This window comes from Cercospora kikuchii, assembly GCF_019650295.1.
Source record: "Cercospora kikuchii DNA, contig_00002, whole genome shotgun sequence".
Classification (NCBI taxonomy): domain Eukaryota; kingdom Fungi; phylum Ascomycota; class Dothideomycetes; order Mycosphaerellales; family Mycosphaerellaceae; genus Cercospora; species Cercospora kikuchii.
Genome location: NW_025408583.1, coordinates 4,518,594 through 4,543,528, shown reverse-complemented (window position 1 = coordinate 4,543,528; position 24,935 = coordinate 4,518,594). Strand labels below are relative to the sequence as shown.

Sequence of the window (24,935 nt, the reverse complement as noted above, 5' to 3'; positions counted from 1 at the left end):
CCAGAAATCGGACGATGCTACCTCGGCGCGTTGCAGCGCTCCCCTAGCTCTCCGATCGGGTGGTCACCGCAGTGCGTGACACAGCATGGGTCCCTCACTCCCTATTGTCGAAGTGGTAGATCATTTCGACAATAGCAGCGTGAGAAGCTAACACGCAATCCACAATACACTATTGACACATCCCCTCTTGATAAGTATCTTCTTTGCTACACGTCTTCTTTCCTTTCAGCACAACTGTTCATCCTCCAGAGGAAGCCACCTTTCGCAAAGCACGCTGGGTCACATATAACCACCTGGTCAACCATATTCCAGTTCAGGACACCTGCTTTACCTCCGTCGAAAGAGATCAGCTTGCTTCTGTGCTTGTGAGACTGAGCAAACACCTTCGTTGCTACTCGTCGACTGCATTTCCCAATCAAGACACCGCAGCGCCTGCCAGGGCTCAAGTACTGCCCATCACTCCGGAGAGGTCCGCACTCACATTCGCGGCATACGACGATGGACTCAATCACACACCTCTCTCACAAGTTGCTTGCCGAGCGTGCTCGTCAACAACAAGAACAAAAGCCGACTGAGACCGCGCCTCCGCCATACTCAGCGGCAGACGATGACAGCGACGAAGAGGAAGAGGAAGACGAGCAATCAGTGCCAACGAAGCTCACCATCAACGCCGCTCACAACATTCAGGGTTGCAACAACCTGGTTCCAACCTCAGTATCACCTCTAGCAGATGCCACACGTTTCGGCACGATTCTACTCCACGCCATCAACCAAATCAACGGACGACAAGGGGCTGGTGACCACTCATCAAAGCCTCGTCGTGCAATCAAGGTGGACCTGACCATCAACTGTGGTATCACCATCGTGGGTGATCGCAACGTTATCGGCAATGTGGGCTTGAGAGCCAAAAGCCCAGCAGAGACCACTACGCCGTGTGCTGCTGGCGCAAAGCGGAAGGCAGAGGATGGACCTTCTGAGGAGCCAACCGCTAAGAAGCTTGCGGCTGTTGAGGAGTGAAAAGTTCTTTGTCACGACACTGGCAAGCGTGGAAGACTTGCACATGTTCAGGATGCTCACTGGCACTTGCGCCGTTGTTGCTGTTACTCTCTCGAAGAGCTGGGAGGCCCTGTTGCTATTGTTTCATGGTCGGAGCGATGCCTGGAGCGACTGGGATTTAGCGGAGTTGATAGCGACCTGTATCATGCGGGGACGCATAGCATAGTTACGACTTGCAATGACGCTTTGCTCAGCGTGTTGCTCCCTTCGATGTTTGTTGGTTTTAGTACTGCAGCACGTGATTCTCATACGGACCAAGACCCGCAGTAAAGGCGAGGCTCTCGCGAATGACAGCAGCCCCTCCTGGTCTGTGTTTCTCTTCACTATCGCCCGGCTGAAGATACATGTCATATCCATTTTCCACTTCCCAGCCGAGTCATTGTCCAAACTTGCATCACGACAGCAGCTACGCGGGGCAGCACAGCACGCAAGCCGCACCTCACACGCAGTCGGTGTGGAACCCAGCTCGCGCCTCGACAGGGCACCAACCAACCTCGCCAGCATCCATACTTTGCCCGTTGCACATGCTGCTATAGAGGGACCACCGCCAGCCGCAGCAGTACCATCCGAGATCCAGCGCGTACGAGACATGCGTACGCGGCAAGTAAGAACGGGTTCGTGATCCACCACCAGGCCGCCAGCAACGCAGACACCAGCGCTTTCCACCAACAACGCACGCCTGCCGCGACCAGACACATACGGCCAGGCAATTCTCGTTGCTTCTGGCAGGAGCCACCGCCTCGCAGTACCAGCGCGCACCGCATCCGCACGAGGCCAACGTGGCTCATTTCGACTTCTCCGCCGAAATCCCTCTCAGCAGCGATCGCTCCAGCTCGCCGCCCATTCGACACTCGTACTATCGCTCCCAACAGTCTCCCACCGGCCACAGAGCGGCCTTCTCGCCGCCACACGCCGAGTCGCGAGCCACGCGCCGCTTCCGTCTGAGCTCGGCTTTTGAGAAAGCCTGTAGTGTGCATCAAGTCGCCTTGGACGACCTCTCCGAGACCATGTCGTCCTCTAGTCAAGCGCCAGAGTCTTGGATCTCGGCTTTCTGCTCCTTGGTCGGCCACGAGTATTTTGCCGAGGTGTCGGAGGACTTCATCGAAGATGACTTCAATTTGACCGGACTTCAGAGTCAGGTGCCTATGTACAAGGAAGCATTGGAGATGATATTGGATGTGGAGCCGGAAGACGCAAGCGAGGAGGAAGAGGAGGAGGAGGAAGATGAAGACGAAGACCAGGACGAGATGCATGACGGCGATATCATTGGGCGAGGTGGCTATAGGAGAGCTGCAGATGCAGCGGCTGCGGCAGCAGAACGGAGACATCTGCGCATGGCCAGCGATCTGAGCGTGATTGAAAGCTCTGCGGAAATGCTGTACGGGCTGATACACCAACGCTTCATTACGAGTCGGCAGGGCATACAGCAAATGGCAGAGAAGTATGAGCTGGGCCATTTTGGGCATTGTCCGCGTGTGTACTGTCACGGCGCAAAAGTTCTACCGGTAGGCTGCTCGGATATCCCAGGACAAGAGACTGTCAAACTCTTCTGCCCTAGTTGTCTGGACGTGTACACGCCTCCTAACAGTCGATTCCAAACGGTGGATGGAGCTTTCTTCGGGACTACATTCGGCTGCTTATTCTTCATGACATTCCCCGAGCTCGATGTGGGAGGGACAAGGCCTGTACCTCAGGTTGAAATGTCCACGTCCTCGCCGACAGTCGGCCAATCTTCCAAGAACCGCCAGTCCTCGCTCTCATCAACAATAACAGCAGAGCAATTTCAGTCAGGTATTGCACCGCCTCCGCCTCCTGAACCAGCACCTGCACTCAAACAACCGGATGTCATCAACGGCGTGGCACCGAAGAATCTTGCCCCTGGACTTGGATTGGGCTTCATCTACGAGCCGCGGATTTATGGATTTCGAGTTTCTGAGATTGCCAAGACTGGTCCTCGAATGAAGTGGTTACGTAGTCGTCCGGCTGATGTGAACGAGCTCGACGAGTGCCGGATATGGGCACAGAATCAGGAAGCCTTACAAGCGAGTCAAGGACAGGTCACGGACGAGGGGATTCCCGGGCCGCCGATAGGAGACAGCGAAATGGCTGATGGCGTTGAGGAGCGAGATGACGGGGAAGTGGAGGATCAAGAAATGAATGGTGAGGGGTTGGTCGATGATGTGAAGCACCAGCGAAGGAAGACTAAACGGAAAGGAGATATTGGTGGCACAAGCGGTTTAGTCAATGGAGATAACCAACCGGCGAGAAGTACAGTGAGGGTAGGGAATGGAGGATAGTATTCAAAGGACAGGACCAAGGTCGCTCGAGGGGGGATTTGGGCAGTCTGAGAATAGAATGAAGTATATGAAGCTTACGTCGGGAAGGTGATGCGGGGTGTGCAATGCAATGCGTTCACGATATGGATACGTCTACTAGAGGGAGGGGGAAGTGGGTTGAACAAAGGCCGAAGCGCTCCTTTGCTGCAGTCAGCAAAATTTTTATGTCATTTTCAAGCGTTCAAATGCATAGAAAGGCGCATTCATTCAACCACTTTTTAAGCACAGGTTTCCTGTTTCTCGATTCGATTTTGAAACAGCTTTTTGGTGAAATAGTCCAACTGTCTCTCTATTTCATACATCGTATATCTCATCTCATCACATAACACTCTTCCATAACACATCAATGCTACCTCATCTAAGCCTTAATGGGAACCAACCCTTCCTTCTGCAAATACTCCGTGATCTGCACCACCGCAGCCTCCACACTTGTGTTCACGGAATCGATATAAATCTCTGGCTTCTCTGGCTTCTCATACGGAGCAGAAATTCCTGTGAACTCTTTGATTTCGCCAGAACGAGCTTTTTTGTAAAGACCCTTTGGATCACGCTTCTCGGCGTCTTCGACAGAGATATCGACGTGGACTTCGATGAAGGGGAGGGGGGAGTCGACGTTTTTGGTTGAAGCGTGGAGGTCGCGGGCGAGTTGGCGGTCGGCGGCGTAGGGGGAGATGAAGGAGGTCAGGGCGAGGGTTGTGGAGTCTGCGAAGAGTTTGGCGACCTGTGTAGGTGGGGTGTTAGTCTTCTTCGCACACAGGTGTGGTAGGATTCTGAAGATGTACCTCTGCGATGCGTCTAATGTTCTCTTCGCGATCTTTAGGAGAGAAGCCCAAGTCCTTGTTCAAGCCGAAGCGGACGTTGTCGCCGTCCAATCGGTAGGTCTGGAGACCTTGCTTGAGGAGGTGCTGCTCGAGGGCTTCGGCGATCGTCGACTTGCCTGAAGCCGACAGTCCCGTGAACCAGATGGTGGCTCCCTTTTGCCCACGGAGCTCGCTGCGTTCCTTGCGCGTGAGGCCGGGGTGCCAGGTGATGTTGCTAGACTACGGATTAGGCTGGTTCGCGTAGCAGGCGCATTGTGCAAGGAAATTTTTCTGGTTCGGTGGACCCCGCCTTGCTGGTTTGTACTCACGTTGCCATTATGTCTAGGTCGAAGGGTGAATTGGAGAGTGTGAGGGTTGTGGGAAATGTGCCAGAAAGGAATGACAAGAAAGGTCTAAGAGAGTGTGGACGTCACAAAGGCAGGTGGGATATATTCGGATTTCCTCATGTCGACATCGGAGCTTGAGATGCTGCGAGACAGCCCTGCCGGGCCGATGTCATGCACGCCGCCCACGCTCGCATCCTGGCTGTTGATCTGCCGCGCATGAAGCGTGGCATGCGAGCCCGTGCGTCTGCACGTCTCCCTCGTCACGTCTCCTGGCTTCACTTCTTGTCCCACCTTGGTTGACATTGTATCCTTCACCTCGTCTGATACCTGCACTGAATAGTCCACCTCGCGCCTTGGCAACGATATGTATTGACACATCGATATCATTGATGCCATCACGGTCATGATGAACATGCCGAACAATCCGCCAATATGGCCAGGTGCGACTGGCTCGTCCAGCACGGGCTCCTCTGTTCGAAGCTATCGTAGCGCTGGTCTACACCCGAGATGCTCCCCCGATACCAACAGGTCGGTGCACGGTAACTTGGGGGAACGTGTAAAAGATTCGCTGCCCAATGGTCCAGGCAACACGATGCATTGGTATGAGGCAAATGAAGACATTTCTTACAGCGAGGCGTGGCTACTCGGCGCAAACCTGTTTGCTGTGAGGGAGCACATTGCTGCAATCGTCTTGTGTCGTGAGACAGGCGCGCAGATGTGAGAACGAAGTGCAGCGAAGTGTTTGCAGAGACGTGGTCGCCAACGAGCGCAGACGTGGTTGGGGTAAGCATTCACCAGCACCTTCACCTTCACATTCGCCTGTATCCGTCTGTGCGACATGATCCCTGTCACTTGACCATTGCTGCAGTTCAGTTTAGTTTGCAGCCGCACCTACCAGCAGTTGACAATCACAGCAACTCTTATTGTCCGTCTTGGCCGTGCACACCAAATCCGTTCCACTGTCTCCATCTCGTGCTCAACACCGCGCGCAACATCACATCTATGCACTTGCACAACTACAGCCGTATCTCACAACAGTATTGGCTCAACTCCCCGGGGCAAGCGGGCGCGCCTGCTCACTTCACTTTGGTCCATCGTCAACATGCCGCGAGACCGCGAACGGCTTTTCAACGAAGCAAGAAAATCCAGGTGCTCGGGTTCCAGCGACAGTCGACGATCGTCCACGACCGTTGATGAGAATGGCTGCATCATCACCAGAGGCTTCGTGATCCCCAGCCGTTCGTCTTCACAATCCTCACTTGCGAGAAGCACCACTTCATCCTTCGAAATCCCAAGCACTCCGCTCTCACCAATGGAGCCTCCGACATCAGGCTTCGCGCGGCCGAAGCCGATTGAAAGCGCTCTGCGCACGAGCACATCGGCAACCTCGCTGTCGCGCGCAGTTCATGGCATAACGCTCTCCAGTCGCCCGGAGCCAGAACGCCGGCAGACATGGCAATCTATGGGCAGCTCAAGCGCATCAAACAGCCGCTGGAATGACGATGAGCTCCTAGCCACGACGTGCAGTTCTCAGTCTGGACAGAACTTTCAAGTCCCCCAAGGTCCGCCAGTCGTTGCTCCGGTGCGCACAAAGGCGAAACGCTCTCGTCCGCCTCCACTGAAGCCAACGACTCACTTCCGTCGCGTCAGAAGTGAGCAATGTAACTTGCAGCAACTCGTAACACGAGAAAGTGGGAAGAACAGATCGAAGTCGACTCATGTGGCCCTCGATCGCCGTGACAAAAAGGCTCACAATGAGCCTGCAGTCAAAATCGTCGCCCCCGAGCAAGCTGGCGATGCTATTGCATCCGACAGCGAGGATGACGAAATTGCGTCTGACGGTTTGTTGCGGAGCATGACCATCCGGCGTAATCGTCTCGACTACGCAACACGTCGTGCGATGACTGACGAGAAAAATGCTGCTCTCATGCAGCAGGTACAACTTGCACCAACGCCAGCCAATCTCTACTCCGCAATGGATACGCCCATCGCGGACGCCTCGGATGCTGGAGCAGACCTCATCAAGGTTTCACAAAAGCTTGAGCTCGTGTCGGCGAGCCTCGCAGACAATGCCATCGCATCTGACAGTGAAGACGACGACTATACTTGCAAAGGTGACCCCAAAATGACGGCTGCACTCAGGCAAGCCGCCCTGCACCGTGAGCGCAACGTTGCTATTCACGTCTCCCATGATGGTCTACACGACGAGCCTACACTGGAGCTTCAGAGGCGTTCAATGTCTGATGCAGCAGTCACCGTTCGTGTCGCCGAACCTGGCAGTAACTCTCCTCACAAGCGCAACTTCTCGACAGGCAGTGCAACTGTCAGACTGTTGCCGCCCAGCGCGTCTGTCTCAAATTTCAGCGATGTCGACGACCTCGAGACTCCGATCGAAGTTAAGACCTACGATACCAGCTCAGCTCTTGCTATGAGATCTCTGCGACCATCGAGGACAAGGCCGAAACCTGCCAAGGGAGTACTAAAGAAGAGCGGGTCGCCTCCATCAACAGGCGCTTCTACAACCGAGTGCTCTCCCACGAAGAAAGTCCAAACACGGATCAGAAGTGGAAGCGGCGAAGTCGTAGGTGGCATGGTGCGCCCGAAGTCCCCGCCGAGAATGACTGCCGATGGTGTCTTCAGACCAGGACAGGTCACCGCCGCTCAAATGAGGAGGCTGACTGAAGCTGCTGATATCTTTGAGTGATGCAGAAGCATATGCGGCATACAGCAACAAAGAAGTCAGGAGGGAGCGGAATATCTGAATTCGCTCAAACTCCTGCAATAATGCGTAATGACAAAAATGGAAAGGACGGGAGGAGCACATTTCGGCGTTCTTGTTATCGGCATCGTTGAGATACCCCATTCGAAGCTCAAATTGAAGCTTTTGTTGTCTATGTACACTTCCCACAGTATGCACAGTCTCTGGCCCAGCAGCCGGCGTGCGCAATTCTAGCATGTTAAATAGCGGACAGGACAGCACAGAGAGGGCCACACAGCACATCGCAGTCTAAGCTGGCGAGAGAGCCTCCTTGTGATATTTAGCTGGAACGAACGGCATTTTCGATACGACAGCTTTCCTTGCTTTCCCTCGGACCTTGACTTGGACTTCTGTTCCGGCTTTGTGTTGCCCGTCTTTGATGTAGCCCATTGCGATGTTTTTCTTGAGGGTTGGTGAGGGGCAACCGGATGTTATGCGGCCGATGACTTGGCCATCTGTGATGCAGGTGTTAGTCTATAATAGTTTTTGAGAGCAAGGATTAGAGTTACCTTTATCCATAACTTCGGCGCCTTCACGCGCAGGAGCACCTTCGACAACGAAGCCCACTCTCCGCCGCGTCACGCCCACACCACCTTCCTTCTTAGGCGTGATCTGCGGCACAATCGTCTCCGCACCATTGAAATTTGCTCGCTCGCCAGATCGTCGAGATTTCGGTATAATCCAACTGAGAGCGGCTTCCACCGGCGTAGTCGTGTCATCCAAATCATGTCCGTACAAACACATTCCAGCCTCCAATCGCAGCGAATCCCGAGCGCCCAGACCTGCAAAGCGGAGACGATCGGGTGTGCCGGTTTCGAGGAGGAATTTTGTCACTTCGACGGTTTGGGAAGGGTGGATGGAGAGTTCGAAGCCGTCTTCGCCTGTGTAGCCTCCTCGGGATGCGACGATTGGCAGAGACTCGCCTGACGGCAGGTTGAGGGTTATATATTTCAGGTTGCCGAAGTACCATTTTGAGAGGTCGACTTTGCAGTTTGGTGCGAGGGCGGATTGGAGGATTTCGCCGGAGAGAGGGCCTTGGAGGGCGATTAGGCCGTAGGGTTGTTTGTCGGCTTCTAGGTGGCGGAGGGAGACGACTGGGTTGACAGTGTTGTCCCAGTTGGAGATTGCGGAGGAGAGATATTTGTAGTCTTTCTCTCGACAGCCGGCGTTGGTGACCATGTAGAAAAGATGTTTTGGACCGGCTTCAAGGCGTGTGATAATGCAGTCGTCGCCGATGCCGCCTGTTTGGGGTAGAAGGAGCGTGGACAGTGTGGACTGGCCTACTGGAAGCTCTTTGAGGCCTGATGGAGTCAAGCTCTCGAGAAATGCTTCGGCTCCTGGTCCTTCGACGTGGTACTGCACCATGTGGCCCACGTCGAACAGAGAGGCTTTCTCGCGAGTCCAGGCATGGGATTCTCCTACTGAGAGATCGGAGTACTGCACTGGCATGCTATAGCCGCCGAACGGGACCATTTTTGCGCCGTGTTCCAGGTGGAGATCGTACAAAGCTGTTCGTCCTGGGCTTGATTCTGTGTACATTTGCGGTGCCGGCGAGGCACTCGAACTCTCAGCTCGCCTCTGCTGCACGAAGGAGCTGTTGAAGAAAGTCTTGGCTTTGACTTCGCCATGTTGTGGGCGAGTCGACTTTGTGGTAATGCTTCTGTAGGATACTGCTGCAGCCACTGCAGCTCTTCCAGTGTTGCGGGAAGAACTCAAGGCATTTCGGAGTGGCAGGACTGCCCTTGAAGCTGTCCGACTGGCAGCCATTGTATTCGGTCCGTCGCCAACTTTATGTTACAGGTTAGGCATGCGCGACACTTCGTTGACCTGACCGAACCTTGAAAGAAGTTGCAATGTGTGAGGCAAAAGGCAAGTGTGGTCAGTAAATCGCTGTTATATGACAGATCTCTGTTTTGCCCATTGGATGGGTGCCAGATACCGATAGAGTCAACGGATGCGGGCACCGAACTAGTCTCGCGGCTCAGGCCGCCCATTCGCTTGGCGTTTGAACGTCGGCCTTGTGTTGTCAACGTCACGAGGGCCTCGAGCTTGAGACTATTCCAGAGCTCTCTGCGGGAGCTTCACACTCGACGCGAGTGAGCATAGGATCGACTTCGCTGGACCGACCGTTCCTCCCTACCGCACTCCTCCGACATGCCTCCTCAGACCTTCTTTCTAGTCTCATTGCCGACCTCAATCTCGCCTGCCAACTCCCGCGACGAAGCTCTCACCACATTACGCTCCGCCGTGAACCCAGATAATGGCACGACATACCCCTTCGCCATTCCCGAGTTCAAGATCGGCACTCTAGACGCGCTGGTACAGCAGGCAGATGAGCTAGCAAAGCTGGAGCAAGGGTGCAAAGGTGTGGTCGACAAGGTCGGAGACTCGCTGCGATCATTACTTGAGGGCGATGAGGAGAAGCTGCAGGAACAAAAGGTGGTCAATGACAGTACGTGAAACAGCTGAGCTTCAATGAAACATCATGCTGAACTAGATTACAGAACCGGTCGAGAACTACCTCCAATCGTTCCAGTGGAATAAAGTCAAATATCGGGCAGACAAGCCCATTGCTGAATTGATTGACAGCCTCCAAAAAGAGATCGCTGCAGTGGACAACGACGTGAAAGCCAAGTTCAGCCAGTACAACCAGACCAAGACGAATTTGGCCACCTTACAGCGATCTCAAACCGGCAACCTGTCCCAAAAGTCGCTCAATGCAGTCGTGAACCCAGACACTCTGATCCAGCCGGACCAGTCAGAATATCTCCAGCAACACTTGATCGCCGTACCTTCGCAGCTTGTCAAGGATTTCTTGAAAACGTATGAGTCAATAGCACCTATGGTCGTGCCTCGATCAGCGCAACTACTGGCCAAAGACGATGAATTCCAGCTGTTCGTGGTGACGACTTTCAAGAAGCACGCATCAGAGTTTGTGCACAAATGCCGAGAGCACAGGTGGACGCCGCGCGAGTTGAAATTCACCGACGGAGGCAGAGACGCGGAAGAGGCAGAATTGAGGAAGCTAGAGAAGGAAGAGAGGAAGACTTGGGGCGAGGCCTTGCGGCTAGGACGCACAGGATACAGTGATGCAGTCATGGGCTGGATACACGTGCTTACGTTGCGAGTATTCGTGGAGACGGTGTTGAGATACGGTCTGCCGCTAGCATATGTCTGCGGTTTGGTCAAGGTAAGTCTGACTCTCGTGCCCCTGTCCATCAACATACTCACACTCCACACAGACAACACCCAAACTCTCCAAAAAGGCCAAGACTGGACTCGACAATCGGTTCTCTGATCTCGGTGGCAATGCTCTCAGTCGAGACAAGAAAGGGCGGCCGCAGCAGGACGATAGCGCGATGCAACAAGAGATGGCGGGTGCCGGCCTAGGTGGCGATCAAGGCTATGAGCCTTATGTCTTTTACGAATTCGAAATCATATAGCGAATTGTGAACGGCGAAGAAAGATAGACGAAGCGAACCCTGGCTCCATGCCTTAGCAGCTCAGAGTCATGTGGCCATGGTGGACCCGCGCTCCGTAGTCGACAATCCCATGCGGTGCGAATGTTGGCTGGTTGACGAGCAGGCATCAGGTATTACCGGTCGAGGCCTGATAGCGAACGCGAAGCACTGCATTATGCTCGCGTGAGCATCATGTTGCCCTACGCGCCACACGGTCGAGATGGCCGCCACACTCAGACCGCTTGACACCGTCTACCGCACCTACTCGATCAAGTCGTAGATTGATTCAGCCGCACGAGTGGAGCTCTAGCGCGACCTCTTCTTTTCTTGCTCCCTTGTCACGAAACGAGACTGCAGCGATCTCGTGCTGGCTTCGCAGTGAGACACGCAGACGCCATGCTTGCCACTCGAAATTCAATTGTCAGCGCTCAAGACAAAGCAGCAGACGTCTATTTGTGCGAGGGCGAAGTAGTGAGCAGCAAGCGAGGGTCGTCAGGCCACCTAGAATTGTGGGGCCCTGCCCAGCTAACCTTGAAATAGCACAAGTCGCAATCCTTCGGTACACCTCATGCAGCAGTAGTTCGGCCGCGAACAACAGGGCCACATTCTGGGCGATCTGGCCGATGTCGTCGCTGTTGGTTTCTGGAGCATCGACCGCCAGCTCCATGCGTCGCGACTGTCTCACGATGAAGAGCGCTTGCTTGCGAGCTGCGGTTTGCTGCGGTGGGCGCTTGCACGAAAGATGAACAACTACGCCGCAATGTCTCACCTGGACTAGCATTGTGCGCGCCTGCAGCTACGAGGACTCATAAGAAGGCGTAAGTCGGACATGAGAGGGTTCGGCCAAACTCACTGCCACAGTTGGCCGAAAGGATCGATCAGCCCGGTTTAACTCCTCTTCTGCCCACATACCATCCCGTTTCTCGCCCCCACTATCAGCTGAAAGGTCGAACCAATTTGCGCAACCATTCCTTCAAGCGGACGAGCACTCAGCCTAGGAACCGACCTGCAGCTGAGGAGTTGGTGCAACAATCTGCCGAGATCCAGCTGATTAAGTGTCTACTCCCTCTCACATTGTCTCTGTTCGCATTCCTTCCGCACCCATTTTCTTTGCACTTCGAGGTTTTGATCGAGAAGACGCGGCTTCAAGCAGTAGAAACAAGCAAGAGCACTGTCGGGTCATCAATCTAGCCGCCTAGCAACCCTTCACCGGTCTACGCCTTGTGTCTGACGCATAGCTTCGTCCCACCATTCGGCCAGCTTTTTTATTTCTTGCCACATTTCGCACTATTCCTACAATCGCTTCTTGCGCGTGAGCAAGATCAATAGCCTCGATGGCTTACTACGGCGACAACGGTGGCTACGATATCTACGGGCGTCCGCTGAGACGGCCCTCACCACATCATATGCGCAGCGACAACGCAGGCTTCCTGGACCCAGGCTACGGCGGGGGCTTACACCGAAGCAGATCTACGGGAGCGAGACCGATGCCTCAAATAAATGTTTACAACAAAATGTACCAAGACAACGAAAATCGGACACCATCTCCCATGCCATACCCAGTCATGCCCCCGGTCATGCCGCAGTACGTGCCATACCCAGTGGCGGAAAGCTCACGTCGTGCATCCCCGCGTGGCTCTCCTGCGGGTCGAGGTCGTAGCAGGAGCCGAGGACTGGCAGATGGTATAGATGGGCTACTCACGGCTGAGTTGGCGGACATGGCAATCGAGCATCGCTACGGGCGATCACGGTCGCGAGGTCGTTCGGATGCACCGTCATACACGGCTGGACTTGCAGAGTACCAGCTTGCTGAGCAAGCCAAAGAACTGCGCCGCCTTTCCCAAGAGAGGCAGTGGAGGCTAGAAGAGGAGAAGCTCAGGAATCAGATCAAGCTTGAGGCAATGGCCGCCGAATCAAAACGGGAACGCGAGGAGCGTGAGGCCGAGGATCGCAAGAAGCGCATCGAGGAAGACTGGGAGCGCAGATTGCGCATAGAGCGCGAAAAGAAAGACGCCGCTGAGAAGGCCGCGGTCGAAGAATACGAACGCAAGCAACGCGAGGCTAAGAAAAAAGCAGAGGATGCAGAGCGCGCAGTCAAGGAGAAGATCGAGCGCGAAGCACGGGAGAAGAAACAAAAGGACAAGGAACTGTACGAAGAGTTCAAGAGACGCGAGAAAGAGGAGGAAGAGAAACAGAAGCGCGAATGGGAAGAGTTCGAGCGGAAACGCAAAGAAAAGGAGGAGAAAGAGAAAAAGAAGAAGGCCGACGAGGAGAAGGCGTTCCAAGAGCAAATGCGCGAACGTCTGAGAGCACTAGGCTACACGGAGCAGACGATTGACATTATGGTCGACAAAGAGAAGACCAAGAACTTCCAGCAGGAGGTCAACGCTCGGCCGCGGAGCCAAGACCGACGAACAACGAGAACGACCACACAGCAGACTCTGGTTGCGTGGGATCCACCGGCACGCGCTCCGGTGTACCCCAAAGTGCACAAGGACTACATCGAGCTCAAGACGTTGGAGTATTACCAGTTGCCATGGCACTACGATCGCGTAAGTCATCATCCCTGCCGCACTACTGTGAACCATTCACTGACGCCTGCCATCTCTTGTGAACAGGATGACCCAGATTTTATAATCATTCAGCGTGACATGGACAAGAGACATACTGACGTTTTGTTTGAGCATACGGCGAGAATACGCAAAGGCGCCTTGCTTCTCGAGGCACCAAAGAAGGAGCAGAAGTTCGCAATGTACAGAAAGCGGTCACGCAGCAGGCACGGGCATGGCGCTGTTATTGAGAAAGGCGTCCTCAGGCTAGCTTGAGTGGATCCCCGATCCAGCGGGAGTATTTGACATCATGCGATTCCTTCGGCGACTGCATTGTGGAGTGTATGGCTTGAAGGTCGCGTTCCATTACCGTATCGTTGCAGCGTAGCGTCGAACACAGCACTTGTTGGTAGAATTGCAGATAGGTGTACAGTCAACTCAACTTCGAAAACCGCACTGCACAAAGAACCTCACAGAAAGGTTTCCAACAAGTCTACAGGGATGCTTGCCGGCATCTGATTCGCTACCCAATCGCGCTATTCCACGTCTGAGCCTTAGCATCAACTCACCTCTCTCTCACCCAAGACATTCTGTCACAGCCTCGCGGTGCTTTTTCCGTCATGCCACATCGCGCTTTTCGACAGCAATGTCAGCACGAATGCCGCAGAAACGGGGCAGAGCCTGTGAGGCTTGCTCAAAGATCAAAATCAGGTGCGTGATCAGAAGTACCCGATCAATAGTGGTGCCTGCCACGCGCTGATGTGATCTGCATCAAGGTGTTCGCTGGGCCAGGCGTCAGAGGACGCAGCACCGCCATGTGAAAGATGCGTGCGATTGAACAAGGAATGCATTTTGAGCGCTCCAAAGCGTCAGAAAGACCGCGTCGCCGAACTCGAAGCACAAGTGGCACAGTTGACACGATTACTCGAGAGTCAGCATATCCAAGTACCTTCCGTTTCTCCGGCTACGGCCTCACAAAGCAATCAAGATGAGTCACCTACACCCGCGCAGATGGCAAACGCGTCTGGAACGGCGACGAAGAAACGACGACTGGAGTCCGATGGAGAAACGCCGCAATCGAGCGTATCTTCACCAGGCACCCAGAATCCAGAGATATCTGACATTCAAAGACTTGACAGGGTACTCTCCTATGAGCTACAACAGCGTACGCTGACTCGCTATGTCACGGAGATTGCACCACTTTTCCCAGCAGTGCCGGCACCTGCGGACTGCTCGTTACCCGAAATGAGAGTGAATCGACCCACGTTACTCATGGCCTTCTTGTATGCCGCGAGTGCCGGGTTTCTTTCACTGGACACCCAAGAAGACGTCGCTCAGATTCTTCTCAATGCCCTCTCTGCAAGAGCGATCACGCACGGAGAGGAGACGCTTGAGCTGATACAAGCTATCCAGATTGCTTGCTTGTGGTATCGCTCACCGAAGCACCATCGTCGCGCTGCCGTCTACCAACTCATCGATATCGCTTCTGCCATGGCCAATGGTCTCAGTGCAGGTGGCCCACTCGCTCCTCCGACTCAAGGTCTGACTTTGGACGAGTGCCCAGATACGGGATCGTACGAGTCGGTGGAGGGCTGGCGCGCCTGGCTTGGCTGCCACGTGCTGTCCGTGTCTATGTCCATTTTCATGAGGAAGCCGATGACTGCAACTTGGACTGAACAGCACGAGCAAGCACGACTGATGTTGCAGTACTCGCCCCTGAACGCAGACTCTGATAGGTGGCTTGCTCAATATATAAGAGCTGAGCGACTGTGCGAAGAGGTGTCTGAGCAGGTTGACCTGACTAACACATCTTTCTATCGCGATGTTGCCGATCCTGCAACGAGAAATCGAGTGCAGACCTGCCGAAACAAGATCCTTAATTGGAAGATGGGCGTTCCGCAAAGCTTGAGGTCTCCACTGATTCTATTCTGGGAGCACGTGGCAACAGCGTACATGCACGAACCGGTTCTGCATACAGTGACGAACAAGGAGAGCTTTACGGCACCTTACTTGGCAGAGAGGCTTTCATTAACGGACTTTCCGACTCCAGTTGTCACACAAGATCACATTACAGCTGTGTACGAGCTGACTGCGGCTGTACAAGCCGTTCTGGATATCTTCATCAATTACGACACTAAATCTCTCGTTGCCTCTCCGAGCTTGGTGTATGCTGCCAGAGCTGCCTATGCGCTCTATGTCCTCGCAAAGCTGTACATCGCTGTCACTGCACCAGGAAATACACTCGGCACAATCCTGGACGCCAGTATTCTCGCCCTACCGGAGTACGCTGACAGGCTGGCGACATGCGGCTCACGAATCAGAGCGCTCGATGAGCGTTGCGGTCCAGCTCGAATTATGCATTGCGCGCCGGCGATCAAGGACTGGTATCTGAACTATACCCAATTCCTCTCCTCGAACGCTGCACTCGCCCAGTCGATCCAGGTCTCCAACGATAATGTGGCGGAGACTCAGATCACTTTGCCGCCGCTGCAAGACACCACAAATTCATTCAGCAGCATTCCACCGGATTGGGAGAATTTGCTCATGTTCGGCGATAGCTCCACGGACTATGGGTTCGATCAGCTCTTCGCTGAACCTATTCCTCTACAGCTCGAGCAGCCTATGTTTGCCAATACGATACCTGCGGCATTTGCGACGAAGTGATTCCTAATCGCGCAAGACGTGGATATTGCTGTCAGTGAAGCGGTGCACTGAGCTCGAGAAGCATGAGGTCCACGCATCGAGGTCACGCCCTTGATAGGGGGCCAAGGCGTTCTCTCGCCAGAAAGCAAGATGCGACCCGTTATCAACATTATACGCTGTGGCCGTGGACTTGAGTACTTTCTCGTTTCCCGTGTCTCCGTGTATACGCGGCGCGGCTGAGGCACCCTGTCTTGCGAAGCGCAACAGTCGCAAAGTCAACGTCGCGGCGAGAGAGGAAGGACTGCCGTGCTTTGCGCATTTCCACTCTGCTGGCCGCAATTTGGACGCTGATCAACACCAGCGTTGCACATTGTCGAGGCTGGTGATCATCAAGCAAATGTACGACCGACTCGCATGCCATCAATCCGAAAGATGATAGTGCTGGCGCACACTGGCCTTCATGGAGCTTTGTCGTGTTTCGCCCTTGGAGCGCCTAGTGCGAATATCGATGCATTAGCTGCGGTAAGCTGTTTGCAGAAACACCACTGCGTGAGTCGGCAGGCTTGGATTTCTGCGTTATGCGGAGTGGCGAATGTTCGATCAGAACTCGATGAAATCTGTCAACACGAAAATGGGCTGCGCCCAAATCGAGGAGCACTTGAAGACCGCAGACTGTTCACCACATGCTGGAATACTGTGCCTCTAACCTTGTAAAGTGCATGTGCTCTGTCGGAAATAGTTGGAGCAAGTTGGCTAAAGTTACCCGAAGTGGAACATCAGCCAAGCTGCATCGGCGCGATTGCTCGATCTTATCGAGTCATGGAAACTAGGACGACAGTCCCGCGCCCAGCACGGCACACGTGCAACTATCAGACTATCTATCCCAGTGCTATCTACTGATAAGCACGAAGCATCACGACGAACGGAATTCACAGCGATGACTATGAAATCTCCTTCGTTTGCCGCCGGACACATGGGTTCACATCATTCATCTGCAGTTGCGAAAACCTTTCGCCTGCACATCAGTCCGTGGGTTGTGGGGACTCGCGAGATGCAATCCTTTATAAAAAGTATTCTTCGTCCACATGAGTGACGCGATCCAAGTGGCCAGCAGTGGCCGTTGCGACATCCCTGTTTCGTCACCGGACGATCACTGGTGCTGCTCAGAATCAACGCCTCTGCTTCAAGACTCCGTATCCTTGGGCAGTCATCGCAACACATCATCCAACATGGAGAAATTCAAGAATTCTAGCGTGTCAAAGACACTGGACAAGCTTGCAGTGCCTGCAGCGCCGGGCCTCACTACCGCCCAACTCATGTTGGCAAATGAAGATCTTCAACCTGTAGAGCCAGCACGCCGTGTGTGGACGCACAAGAACTTCATATTCTTCTGGATTAGCGACTCGTTCAACATCAGTATGCCATTTGAAGCGCTGCTCACTCGTATTTCACCTTGATTTGCTAACGTTTCATTTTCCAGACACATGGATGATTTCGTCCTCGAGCATTGTCGATGGCTTGTCGTGGTGGCAGTCCTGGCTCTGCGTCTGGGTTGGCTACGGAATTGCAGCTTGCTTCGTCGTGCTGACTGGAAGAATCGGAGCCAAATATCACCTCAGCTTTCCCGTCATCGCCCGATCGTCTTTTGGAATATGGGGCGGTCTGTGGCCTGTGCTCAATCGAGCAGTCATGGCATGCGTCTGGTATGGTGTCCAAGGTTGGATCGGCGGGACATGCGTCTATCTCATGATAAGAGCTATTTGGCCCAGCTGGGACGACTATGATGCCACTGGGAGCAAGAATACGATGCCAGCATCGTCTGGAACCAACACCCGCGACTTTGTGAGCTACTTCCTCTTCTGGGCTGGGAGTTTGCCATTCCTCAACCCGGCTGTGCACAAGATTCGTCACCTCTTCACTGTCAAGGCAATCGTCGTTCCTATTGCTGGAATCGCGTTCTTCATCTGGGCCGTGGTCCGGGCAGATGGGCTGGGACCTATTGTCAAACAAGGCAGTACTCTCCAAGGCAGCGCGCTTGGTTGGGCCATCGTCAAAGGCATTATGTCAGCGATCGCAAATTTTGCTGCTCTCATTGTCAACGATCCAGACTTTGCTCGTTTCGCTCGAACACCAAAGGATGCACTCTGGTCTCAACTCTTCACCATCCCTGTTGGCTTTGCAGTCACCTCGTTTATCGGAATCATCGTCTCTTCTTCGTCGACTGTCATCTTCAACGTTGATGAGCCGGTGTGGTCACCGCTCACTCTGCTGCAAATGTTCCTCGAAGAACCCGGTGTCTCCGGTGCGACTCGCTTTGGTGTCTTCGTCATTGCAGCAGCCTTCACCCTTGCACAACTCGGAACGAACATTGCTGCCAACAGCATTTCTGCCGGTACAGATCTGACCGCCCTGCTTCCGAGATGGATCAACATCAGACGTGGGTCTTACATTTGCGCTATCGTTGGTCTGGCCATGTGCCCTTGGCACCTTCTGTCCTCCTCCAACAACTTCACGACTTACCTTTCGGCATACTCTGTGTTCCTCTCTTCCATCGCAGGAGTCATGTGCGCCGACTATTACATCGTCCGCAAGGGGTACTTGCAGACTCGCGATCTCTACAGTGCTCGGAAAGGAAGCCCTTACTACTACCACTACGGTGTCAGTTGGAGGGCGTACACTGCTTACATTGCCGGCATTCTGCCCAACTTGGTAGGCTTCATTGGCGCAGTGGGTGTCACAGTACCTGTTGGCGCCACCTACTTGTACAACTTGAACTTCTTTGGCGGTTTCATTGTCGCTGCTTCGGTCTACTGGGCACTCTGCAAGATCAGGCCCATCCCAGCATGCAGTGATACCTGGCTCGAGGTCGATGATGACACGCAGGGCATTGCGGATGGAGACTCAGCAGCGTGTGATGATGCACCTTACGGAGAGACAGTCTTTGGTAAAGGATCGTTTGACCTGCCCAAAGGAGCAGTATAGAATGAACTGATAGATTAAACAATAGAGTGATCAAAGAATGCAATGACTTTACATGCAGAACAAGCTTGTTCCTTGCCCTCGATCCGTGGGCAGCTCAGCTCCGCCGCCTAAACTATTTGCGATAGGCCAATGCAGATCGGCTGTACGTATATTTGCGATACCTGCTCAGCCAAAAGCATCACTTGTACCACTATTACCATTGAAAAATGACGCCGGCTTTCTCTGCTATGTTCGCTCCGTCGGCTTCTACTCACAGCATCATTACAGTTTTGAGCTGCACAGTTCTGCTATGGCTGCTCTATCGTGTAAGGCGGCCTCCATCATCTTGATGGACATGCTAACATTTTAGCAGCTTTCTATGAAAACGGACATACCCAAAATCAAAGGTCTCTTTGAGATCCCAGGCGCCTTGCCCATCGCAGGTCATCTCCTAGAGCTCGGCGACGACCACGCCACTGTCTGCGAAGTGCGTATTCACCCCGTCTCCACTTACAATCAGAGCTACTAACTCACCTCCCAGAAATGGTGGCGAAAATACAAGCAACCCGTCTTCCAGATTCGCCTAGGCAACACACGAGCAGTAGTCATCAACAGCTTCGAAGACTGCAAAAGAATGCTAATCGGCCACCAATCCGCCCTCATCGATCGACCAAAGCTATGCACTTTCCACGGCGTCATCTCTTCTACTCAAGGTTTCACAATTGGTAGTTCACCTTGGGATGAGAGCTGTAAGAATAAACGAAAAGTTGCAGGACAGACTTTGGGGAGACCTGCTATGAAGACGTATTTGCCGATGTTTGTATGGCATAAATACGCCTTAAAGTTGCCGATTGCGTTACTGATATGTAGCAGGACCTTGAAACTTACAGCATTGTCCGAGATGTAGTTCGGGATAATGAAGGCGGCGAAGCGTATTTGAATATCCGTCCTTACTTGCAGCGCTATGCGTTGAACACGACTCTCACATTGTGTTATGGTATTCGGATGGACAGCGTCTGGGATGATATGCTGCGAGAGATTCTCGAGGTGGGAAGTGCAATTAGCGTGCTCAGGTCTGCTTCTGAGAACTACCAAGACTATATCCCAGTGCTGAGGTACTTGCCAAACAACGAGAAGAACCAGCGTAGCAAGTCTTTGCGTGATCGGCGGGACAAGTACCTCAATGAGTTACTGGTAGGTCTGTTGACACGAGAAGGGGACGTTGCTAATCTTCTTTGAATAGGACAAAGTGCGAGAGATGATAGGACAGGGCGTCGACAAGCCGTGTGTCTCGGCTGCAATATTGAAGGACGAAGAAACCAAGCTTACCGGCGTCGAAGTCTCATCTATCTGCCTGTCGCTTGTGTCCGGTGGCTTCGAGACTATCCCAGGCACCTTGACCAGCTGTCTTGCCTCACTGTCCACGGTCGAGGGCCAGAAATTCCAGGATCGTGCGTATGAGGATATCAAGCACCACTACCCAGACATGCAGGACGCATGGACTCGGTCTCTCGAAGCGGAGGATGTGCCCTACGTCAACGTGAGTGAGGACTGTAGATCGAATGAAGCGTTCACTGACACGAGCTACAGGCGATAGTCAAGGAAGCAGGCAGATACTTCACCGTTTCATCTATGAGCTTACCGCGAAAGGCAGCCGCAGATATTGAATGGGAAGGAGCGATCATTCCAAAAGGCACCATGGTTCTCATTAACGCTCAAGCTGGCAACCACGACGTTGAACACTTCGGCCCAGATGCAGGAACATTTGATCCGGAGCGTTGGCTTGAAGGCACCACACCTCCACGCGAACGACTCTCCAGTGGTTTACAGCATTTGTCCTTTGGTGCCGGATCACGCGCTTGCTCGGGACAGTACATTGCCAGCAGGTGAGTTGGGCTCTTTTGAAGACATCCCATCGTTCCGCATGCTAATTCTTGTAGATTGCTCTACACAGCACTTGTGCGTATTCTCACTAGCTTTAAAATTGTAGCTTCCAAGGAAGAGCCGCCCAACACTGATTATGTGGATTACAACCTGCTCAAGTCTGCGCTGGTCGCGATCCCGCGTGATTTCAAGGTGCAGTTGGTCCCGAGGGATCCACAGGCATTAGCGCAGTGCCTGAAGCAAGCCGAGGAGAGAACTCGAAGCGCCTATGCCTGAGGACGTTGTGGGGATCACCAGACGTATTGCGCACGGCTTCTGGCCTCGCTAGCACGACAATGTCCATAGCTGCTTGCCTGTCGTCCAAGCCTGCTGCATACCTCACCCGGTCTGCTTTACTTCATGGCAAGCCAATTAGGAATGCGACATGAAAAGCCGCGTCCTCTTAGCAGAGCCAGGAAATTCAGCCGAAGGTGCTAGGTAGCTCGTACACGGAATTCTTCTGGGCTCTTGTGGGGACCTTTGTTGATTTTGTCAGTCGCTTTGGCTCTAGGTTTACTCTGGGCTGTGATCGCCGAGTCTTCTTGAAACGCGGAGGCTTGACCAACCGTGGCGAGGCATGAATGTTGTTGTTGCATTTCACTCCTTGTTCAGATGAGAGATTGCAATCGACAGTGACATCGTCTGGTCGCACGGTGTTGGCATGTGCTATCATTGAGGTCCTGCCAGCGAAGTCGGGAGAAGAAGTCGAATCGGGGCAAGCCGTCAAAGCGTGAGCCGCGACTGTTGAGCCCCCTGCAGTGACCCTATCGGAGCGTAAATGGTCAGAGGCGACGCGTGAAAGCTGATTATAGCGGATCGAGGCATCCGCGTTCAGTAAGAGCCCCACATTGGCATTGCTGTTGGAAGTCGACGACGCGCTGTCTGAGGCCCGAGTCCCAGTAATCGCTTGACGCCAGAATGCATCGTCAAGCTCATTGCTTTGACCAGAAGCTCGTGTGGTGACATTGTTCGTATCAATGACCGAGTGAGGCATCTGTGGTGCGGGAGCTGCGTTAGCATTGGTATTTACGAGGTTGTCACATTCAAACAGCGTCTGCTGTGGCTCCTGCCTTCTGTGCGACATCTTGCGGGCGGCTTCCGACGGACCGGCAACCGGTTTCGAGCCTCCGACCCAGTACTGATGAGGTTCCAAGCTCAGTGCCGGTTGCGAGAGATGGAAGGTGGCCGATTCCACCGCTGCCGTTGATGTTCGGGTTGGGGTATCGGGCTCGGCATATATCGACTTCGGCGACCAATCTTTCTCGGCTGACTGCGAGCGCACATCTTCCGCGCCACCGTCTTCAAAGTGATGTGAGGGAGTTCCCACCGATGGTACTTGATGCCGTGGAGTGGAGGGCATGCCCTCAAGAGCCATTCTTCTCTGGTCTTCCACAACTAAACGTTGAGCTTCTTCCCAACGCTCTTTCCAGTCTGTATCATTAAAAGTCATGTGTGGAACAACTGGAGCGATTTGGCGTGCTATCCTTGGTGACTGCTCAGCGCTTATCTGCATAGATGGCGGCCACTGTGTACTGGTAGCCGCTGCAACTCCTTCGCTTTGGCCCCATTCCGCTGGTGAGTAAGCGCGTTGCTCGTCCACAGCTGTAATAGTTCCAGGACTTCCAAAGCCGAATATCTGCATTTCATTCAGAAAGCTTGCGTCCTCTTCGTCCATAAGCATGGGTTCTTCGGAAAGCGGCCCAAATTCTGTAGACAGATGGCACAAGCTTGTGTTGACAGGAGTGCGTGACTTTCGAGAGCGCTGAGTCTGACTCGCGAATGCATCTGTGCCGATCTTTATGTGCATGTCGTGATTCTGTATGGCACCACTCATCATGGGCTCGAAGAAGTGCTGTTGGTGCTGAAAGGGAGGCGTGACTGGCTTGTGATGGGTTGCTTGGACATGATGGCGAGACCTCTTCACTTTGCGTCGCTTTCCAACTCTCTCATTGTCTCGGTCCCGGGGAAACTTGATCTTGAGTGGTCTGGCAGCTGCGAGTCCAAGCCAGTCTCTTTGAGCAAGCAAGTGGTGGCGGCTGGTGCGTAGCCGGCGTGCTTCATCTGTCATATCAGCTGCCAGCGCTCCAACCAGTCTTTCCGAATCTTTAGGTATAATGCCGTCGTGGAGCCCTTTCCGCTTTCTCAAACGCGTCCCATTGGACGTTGAATGCTGGTTAGAAGTGTTGCTGCACCAGTCGGCGGCTGACTGCTGGGAACCGGCAGATACTGAGCGACGGCGGCTTTCACCTACCCCTTCTTCTCGCCGCTGATATTCGGCGTTATCTTTCGCTGACATAGCCTGGCGGATGAAGTCTGGCATCGCGTTGGGCGAATACGCAGCTCCATTGGCGCGTACTTTGGCAAAGTGTGCCTTCTGCTTCTGTAGAACTTGATTCTTCTTTGCATTTGACGCGTAACGGCGACGCGTTCCCCCGGTCCAATCCATGTTGGCGGTGTCAGTTCTGTGGAGTAATTTCAAGCAGGGTGGAGCGGGTGAGCGGAAAGCTGGGGCGGCGGAAGCCAAGCCAAGACTCGAGCGAGGGGCTCATCGAACACCGCTCCAACTTGGACCTCACCTCCTCTTCGTGTACATCACCCACGCCACGCCTCCAAATCCAAATAATGGCGTCTTTCGGTGCAAGAAGCAGCAAGCCCGTAATTTCCGACTCAGACCGCTCACTCTCCACGTGTGCGGTGTTTTAAGCAGCACAGCAGGCTCGAGGCGTCATCACCAATGCCTATTCCTTTTCGACATCATGCACCTTCGGCCACCACAGTGGCGTGGGCAATGCGTTCCTAAGGGGCGGGTCTGCGAGTGAGTGAGGGATTCGGAGGTCTTGACGCTACGTGCAGGGAACATTATGCGATGGCAACCCGACTGCGCTGCCCGGCTGTACTCTCCACGCATTGCACCTTCGTACATGCATGTGAGAGACGTCGTCCTTCAAGATGAACGACCTAACAGAAGATCCCACACGCCGTGGTTGGACGCTATCGGAACGTCGTCCGAGATCCATCCACGGCGGATGAGCCTACGACTCACGCTTTGCATTCGTAGCTGTGCTGTGGCATCAACACGCTTGAGGCCTCCCGAATGAAGCTTTCCCGACAACATTCGTTTGTGCCATTGAGCAATTACATGGCCTCTCGAAACGCACAATGAGGTCACCCAGCTATGTTCGCCAATGCCAGATGACAGCTGTGCGCACTATCTTTCGCATAGCAGATATTCGGCTGCGTTGGCGGACAGGCGACGGGATGCCGACATCTGTGGTTGAGCACAGACGGCGAATGCAGCGCCGCCGCATGTGACGCTGTAATCTGCGATACATTTGTGGTCGCTGATTGGTATCAGCACCGGTCATAGAGCAGAGCTTCAAGAATAGAGAGACGCCTGCTACGTCGGCAAGAGCGCGCTACAGTTGACGTCTTTGCGTGCATTAAGCTCGACGCGGCTCTGCTCACATGGTCAACGCTATCCACTCTTGCATGTGCCAGAGGGCGAAGATGGGTGGCGCCATAACGCTAGAGAGGCGAGTCGAGTGACATTGTCAATTGCCGTGGGCAAATCGATCTCGCACATTGAGCCGCTACATTATGACTCTCAGGTAGGCATCAAGTGGCGAGGCGTGGAAATCAGAATCGAGCGTCTTGGGAGCGGTAATTTCATTGCAAACTCGAGCTCTCAACAGTTGCAAGGTCGCCAAGCATCCTGGTGGAGAGTGATGTCATTCGACCGGCAGCATATGCATGGACCCATGCAGGCACGAATAGGGCCGCGCGCTGACTTTTCGTTGGCACCGTTGAAATCCCTCGGACTGCAACGGCGATAGGGACGAATGATAATACCAAAACACTCGCACGAAACAGCGTGCTTTATTGGTAGGGCACCTCCTGCTCGGTCTAAAACCTAGTTGCCATGGCCCGAGCTGGTTCCGCCCTGCGCGCCGGCATGTCAGCTTCCAGAGAACCTCTTATGCGGCAACCAGCTGAACGACTAGTAAATACGGACGTCTGAGAATTTCGTAGCGGACCCACAGCGCATGGATCGAGGAGTTTGACTGCTTCGGTATCATCCTCGATGAGCAGCATGTCGGTGGC

General features: G+C 53.8%; 10 protein-coding genes across 11 annotated transcripts; 7 read left to right on the top strand and 3 right to left on the bottom strand.

The window, feature by feature from the left end:
• Positions 1 to 498: 498 nt before the first annotated feature.
• On the top strand, positions 499 to 1,017 carry CKM354_000401300 (uncharacterized protein; the record flags this gene model as incomplete). Its single annotated transcript, XM_044799237.1, has 1 exon — positions 499 to 1,017. The coding sequence occupies one exon, from the start codon at positions 499 to 501 to the stop codon at positions 1,015 to 1,017; it is 519 nt and encodes a 172-aa protein (XP_044655172.1).
• Positions 1,018 to 2,063: 1,046 nt separating this feature from the next.
• Positions 2,064 to 3,353, top strand: CKM354_000401200 (uncharacterized protein; the record flags this gene model as incomplete). The annotated part of the gene is made up of 1 exon (XM_044799236.1): positions 2,064 to 3,353. One exon carries the CDS (start codon positions 2,064 to 2,066, stop codon positions 3,351 to 3,353), a length of 1,290 nt encoding a protein of 429 aa, XP_044655171.1.
• Positions 3,354 to 3,750: 397 nt separating this feature from the next.
• Positions 3,751 to 4,529, bottom strand: CKM354_000401100 (adenylyl-sulfate kinase; the record flags this gene model as incomplete). The annotated part of the gene is made up of 3 exons (XM_044799235.1): positions 3,751 to 4,113; positions 4,175 to 4,427; positions 4,522 to 4,529. 3 exons carry the CDS (start codon positions 4,527 to 4,529, stop codon positions 3,751 to 3,753), a joined length of 624 nt encoding a protein of 207 aa, XP_044655170.1.
• Positions 4,530 to 5,641: 1,112 nt separating this feature from the next.
• On the top strand, positions 5,642 to 7,243 carry CKM354_000401000 (uncharacterized protein; the record flags this gene model as incomplete). The annotated part of the gene is made up of 1 exon (XM_044799234.1): positions 5,642 to 7,243. One exon carries the CDS (start codon positions 5,642 to 5,644, stop codon positions 7,241 to 7,243), a length of 1,602 nt encoding a protein of 533 aa, XP_044655169.1.
• Positions 7,244 to 7,546: 303 nt separating this feature from the next.
• Positions 7,547 to 8,770, bottom strand: CKM354_000400900 (glycine decarboxylase subunit T; the record flags this gene model as incomplete). The annotated part of the gene is made up of 2 exons (XM_044799233.1): positions 7,547 to 7,752; positions 7,807 to 8,770. The coding sequence occupies 2 exons, from the start codon at positions 8,768 to 8,770 to the stop codon at positions 7,547 to 7,549; spliced, it is 1,170 nt and encodes a 389-aa protein (XP_044655168.1).
• A 681-nt stretch (positions 8,771 to 9,451) lies between these two features.
• On the top strand, positions 9,452 to 10,740 carry CKM354_000400800 (H(+)-transporting V1 sector ATPase subunit C; the record flags this gene model as incomplete). Its single annotated transcript, XM_044799232.1, has 3 exons — positions 9,452 to 9,749; positions 9,802 to 10,487; positions 10,540 to 10,740. 3 exons carry the CDS (start codon positions 9,452 to 9,454, stop codon positions 10,738 to 10,740), a joined length of 1,185 nt encoding a protein of 394 aa, XP_044655167.1.
• A 1,352-nt stretch (positions 10,741 to 12,092) lies between these two features.
• On the top strand, positions 12,093 to 13,583 carry CKM354_000400700 (uncharacterized protein; the record flags this gene model as incomplete). Its single annotated transcript, XM_044799231.1, has 2 exons — positions 12,093 to 13,310; positions 13,377 to 13,583. The coding sequence occupies 2 exons, from the start codon at positions 12,093 to 12,095 to the stop codon at positions 13,581 to 13,583; spliced, it is 1,425 nt and encodes a 474-aa protein (XP_044655166.1).
• Positions 13,584 to 13,953: 370 nt separating this feature from the next.
• CKM354_000400600 (uncharacterized protein) lies at positions 13,954 to 15,971 on the top strand (the record flags this gene model as incomplete). The annotated part of the gene is made up of 2 exons (XM_044799230.1): positions 13,954 to 14,018; positions 14,084 to 15,971. The coding sequence occupies 2 exons, from the start codon at positions 13,954 to 13,956 to the stop codon at positions 15,969 to 15,971; spliced, it is 1,953 nt and encodes a 650-aa protein (XP_044655165.1).
• A 1,208-nt stretch (positions 15,972 to 17,179) lies between these two features.
• On the top strand, positions 17,180 to 21,071 carry CKM354_000400500 (uncharacterized protein; the record flags this gene model as incomplete). Of its 2 annotated transcripts, XM_044799228.1 has the most annotated exons (8): positions 17,180 to 17,366; positions 17,431 to 18,926; positions 19,285 to 19,398; positions 19,453 to 19,731; positions 19,785 to 20,105; positions 20,155 to 20,451; positions 20,502 to 20,797; positions 20,852 to 21,071. In XM_044799228.1, the coding sequence occupies 8 exons, from the start codon at positions 17,180 to 17,182 to the stop codon at positions 21,069 to 21,071; spliced, it is 3,210 nt and encodes a 1,069-aa protein (XP_044655163.1). The 2 variants fall into 2 exon arrangements, with proteins under 2 accessions (XP_044655163.1, XP_044655164.1); XM_044799229.1 differs by lacking the exons at positions 17,180 to 17,366; positions 17,431 to 18,926 and adding an exon at positions 19,139 to 19,237.
• A 184-nt stretch (positions 21,072 to 21,255) lies between these two features.
• Positions 21,256 to 23,280, bottom strand: CKM354_000400400 (uncharacterized protein; the record flags this gene model as incomplete). Its single annotated transcript, XM_044799227.1, has 1 exon — positions 21,256 to 23,280. One exon carries the CDS (start codon positions 23,278 to 23,280, stop codon positions 21,256 to 21,258), a length of 2,025 nt encoding a protein of 674 aa, XP_044655162.1.
• Between the last annotated feature and the right edge of the window lie 1,655 nt (positions 23,281 to 24,935).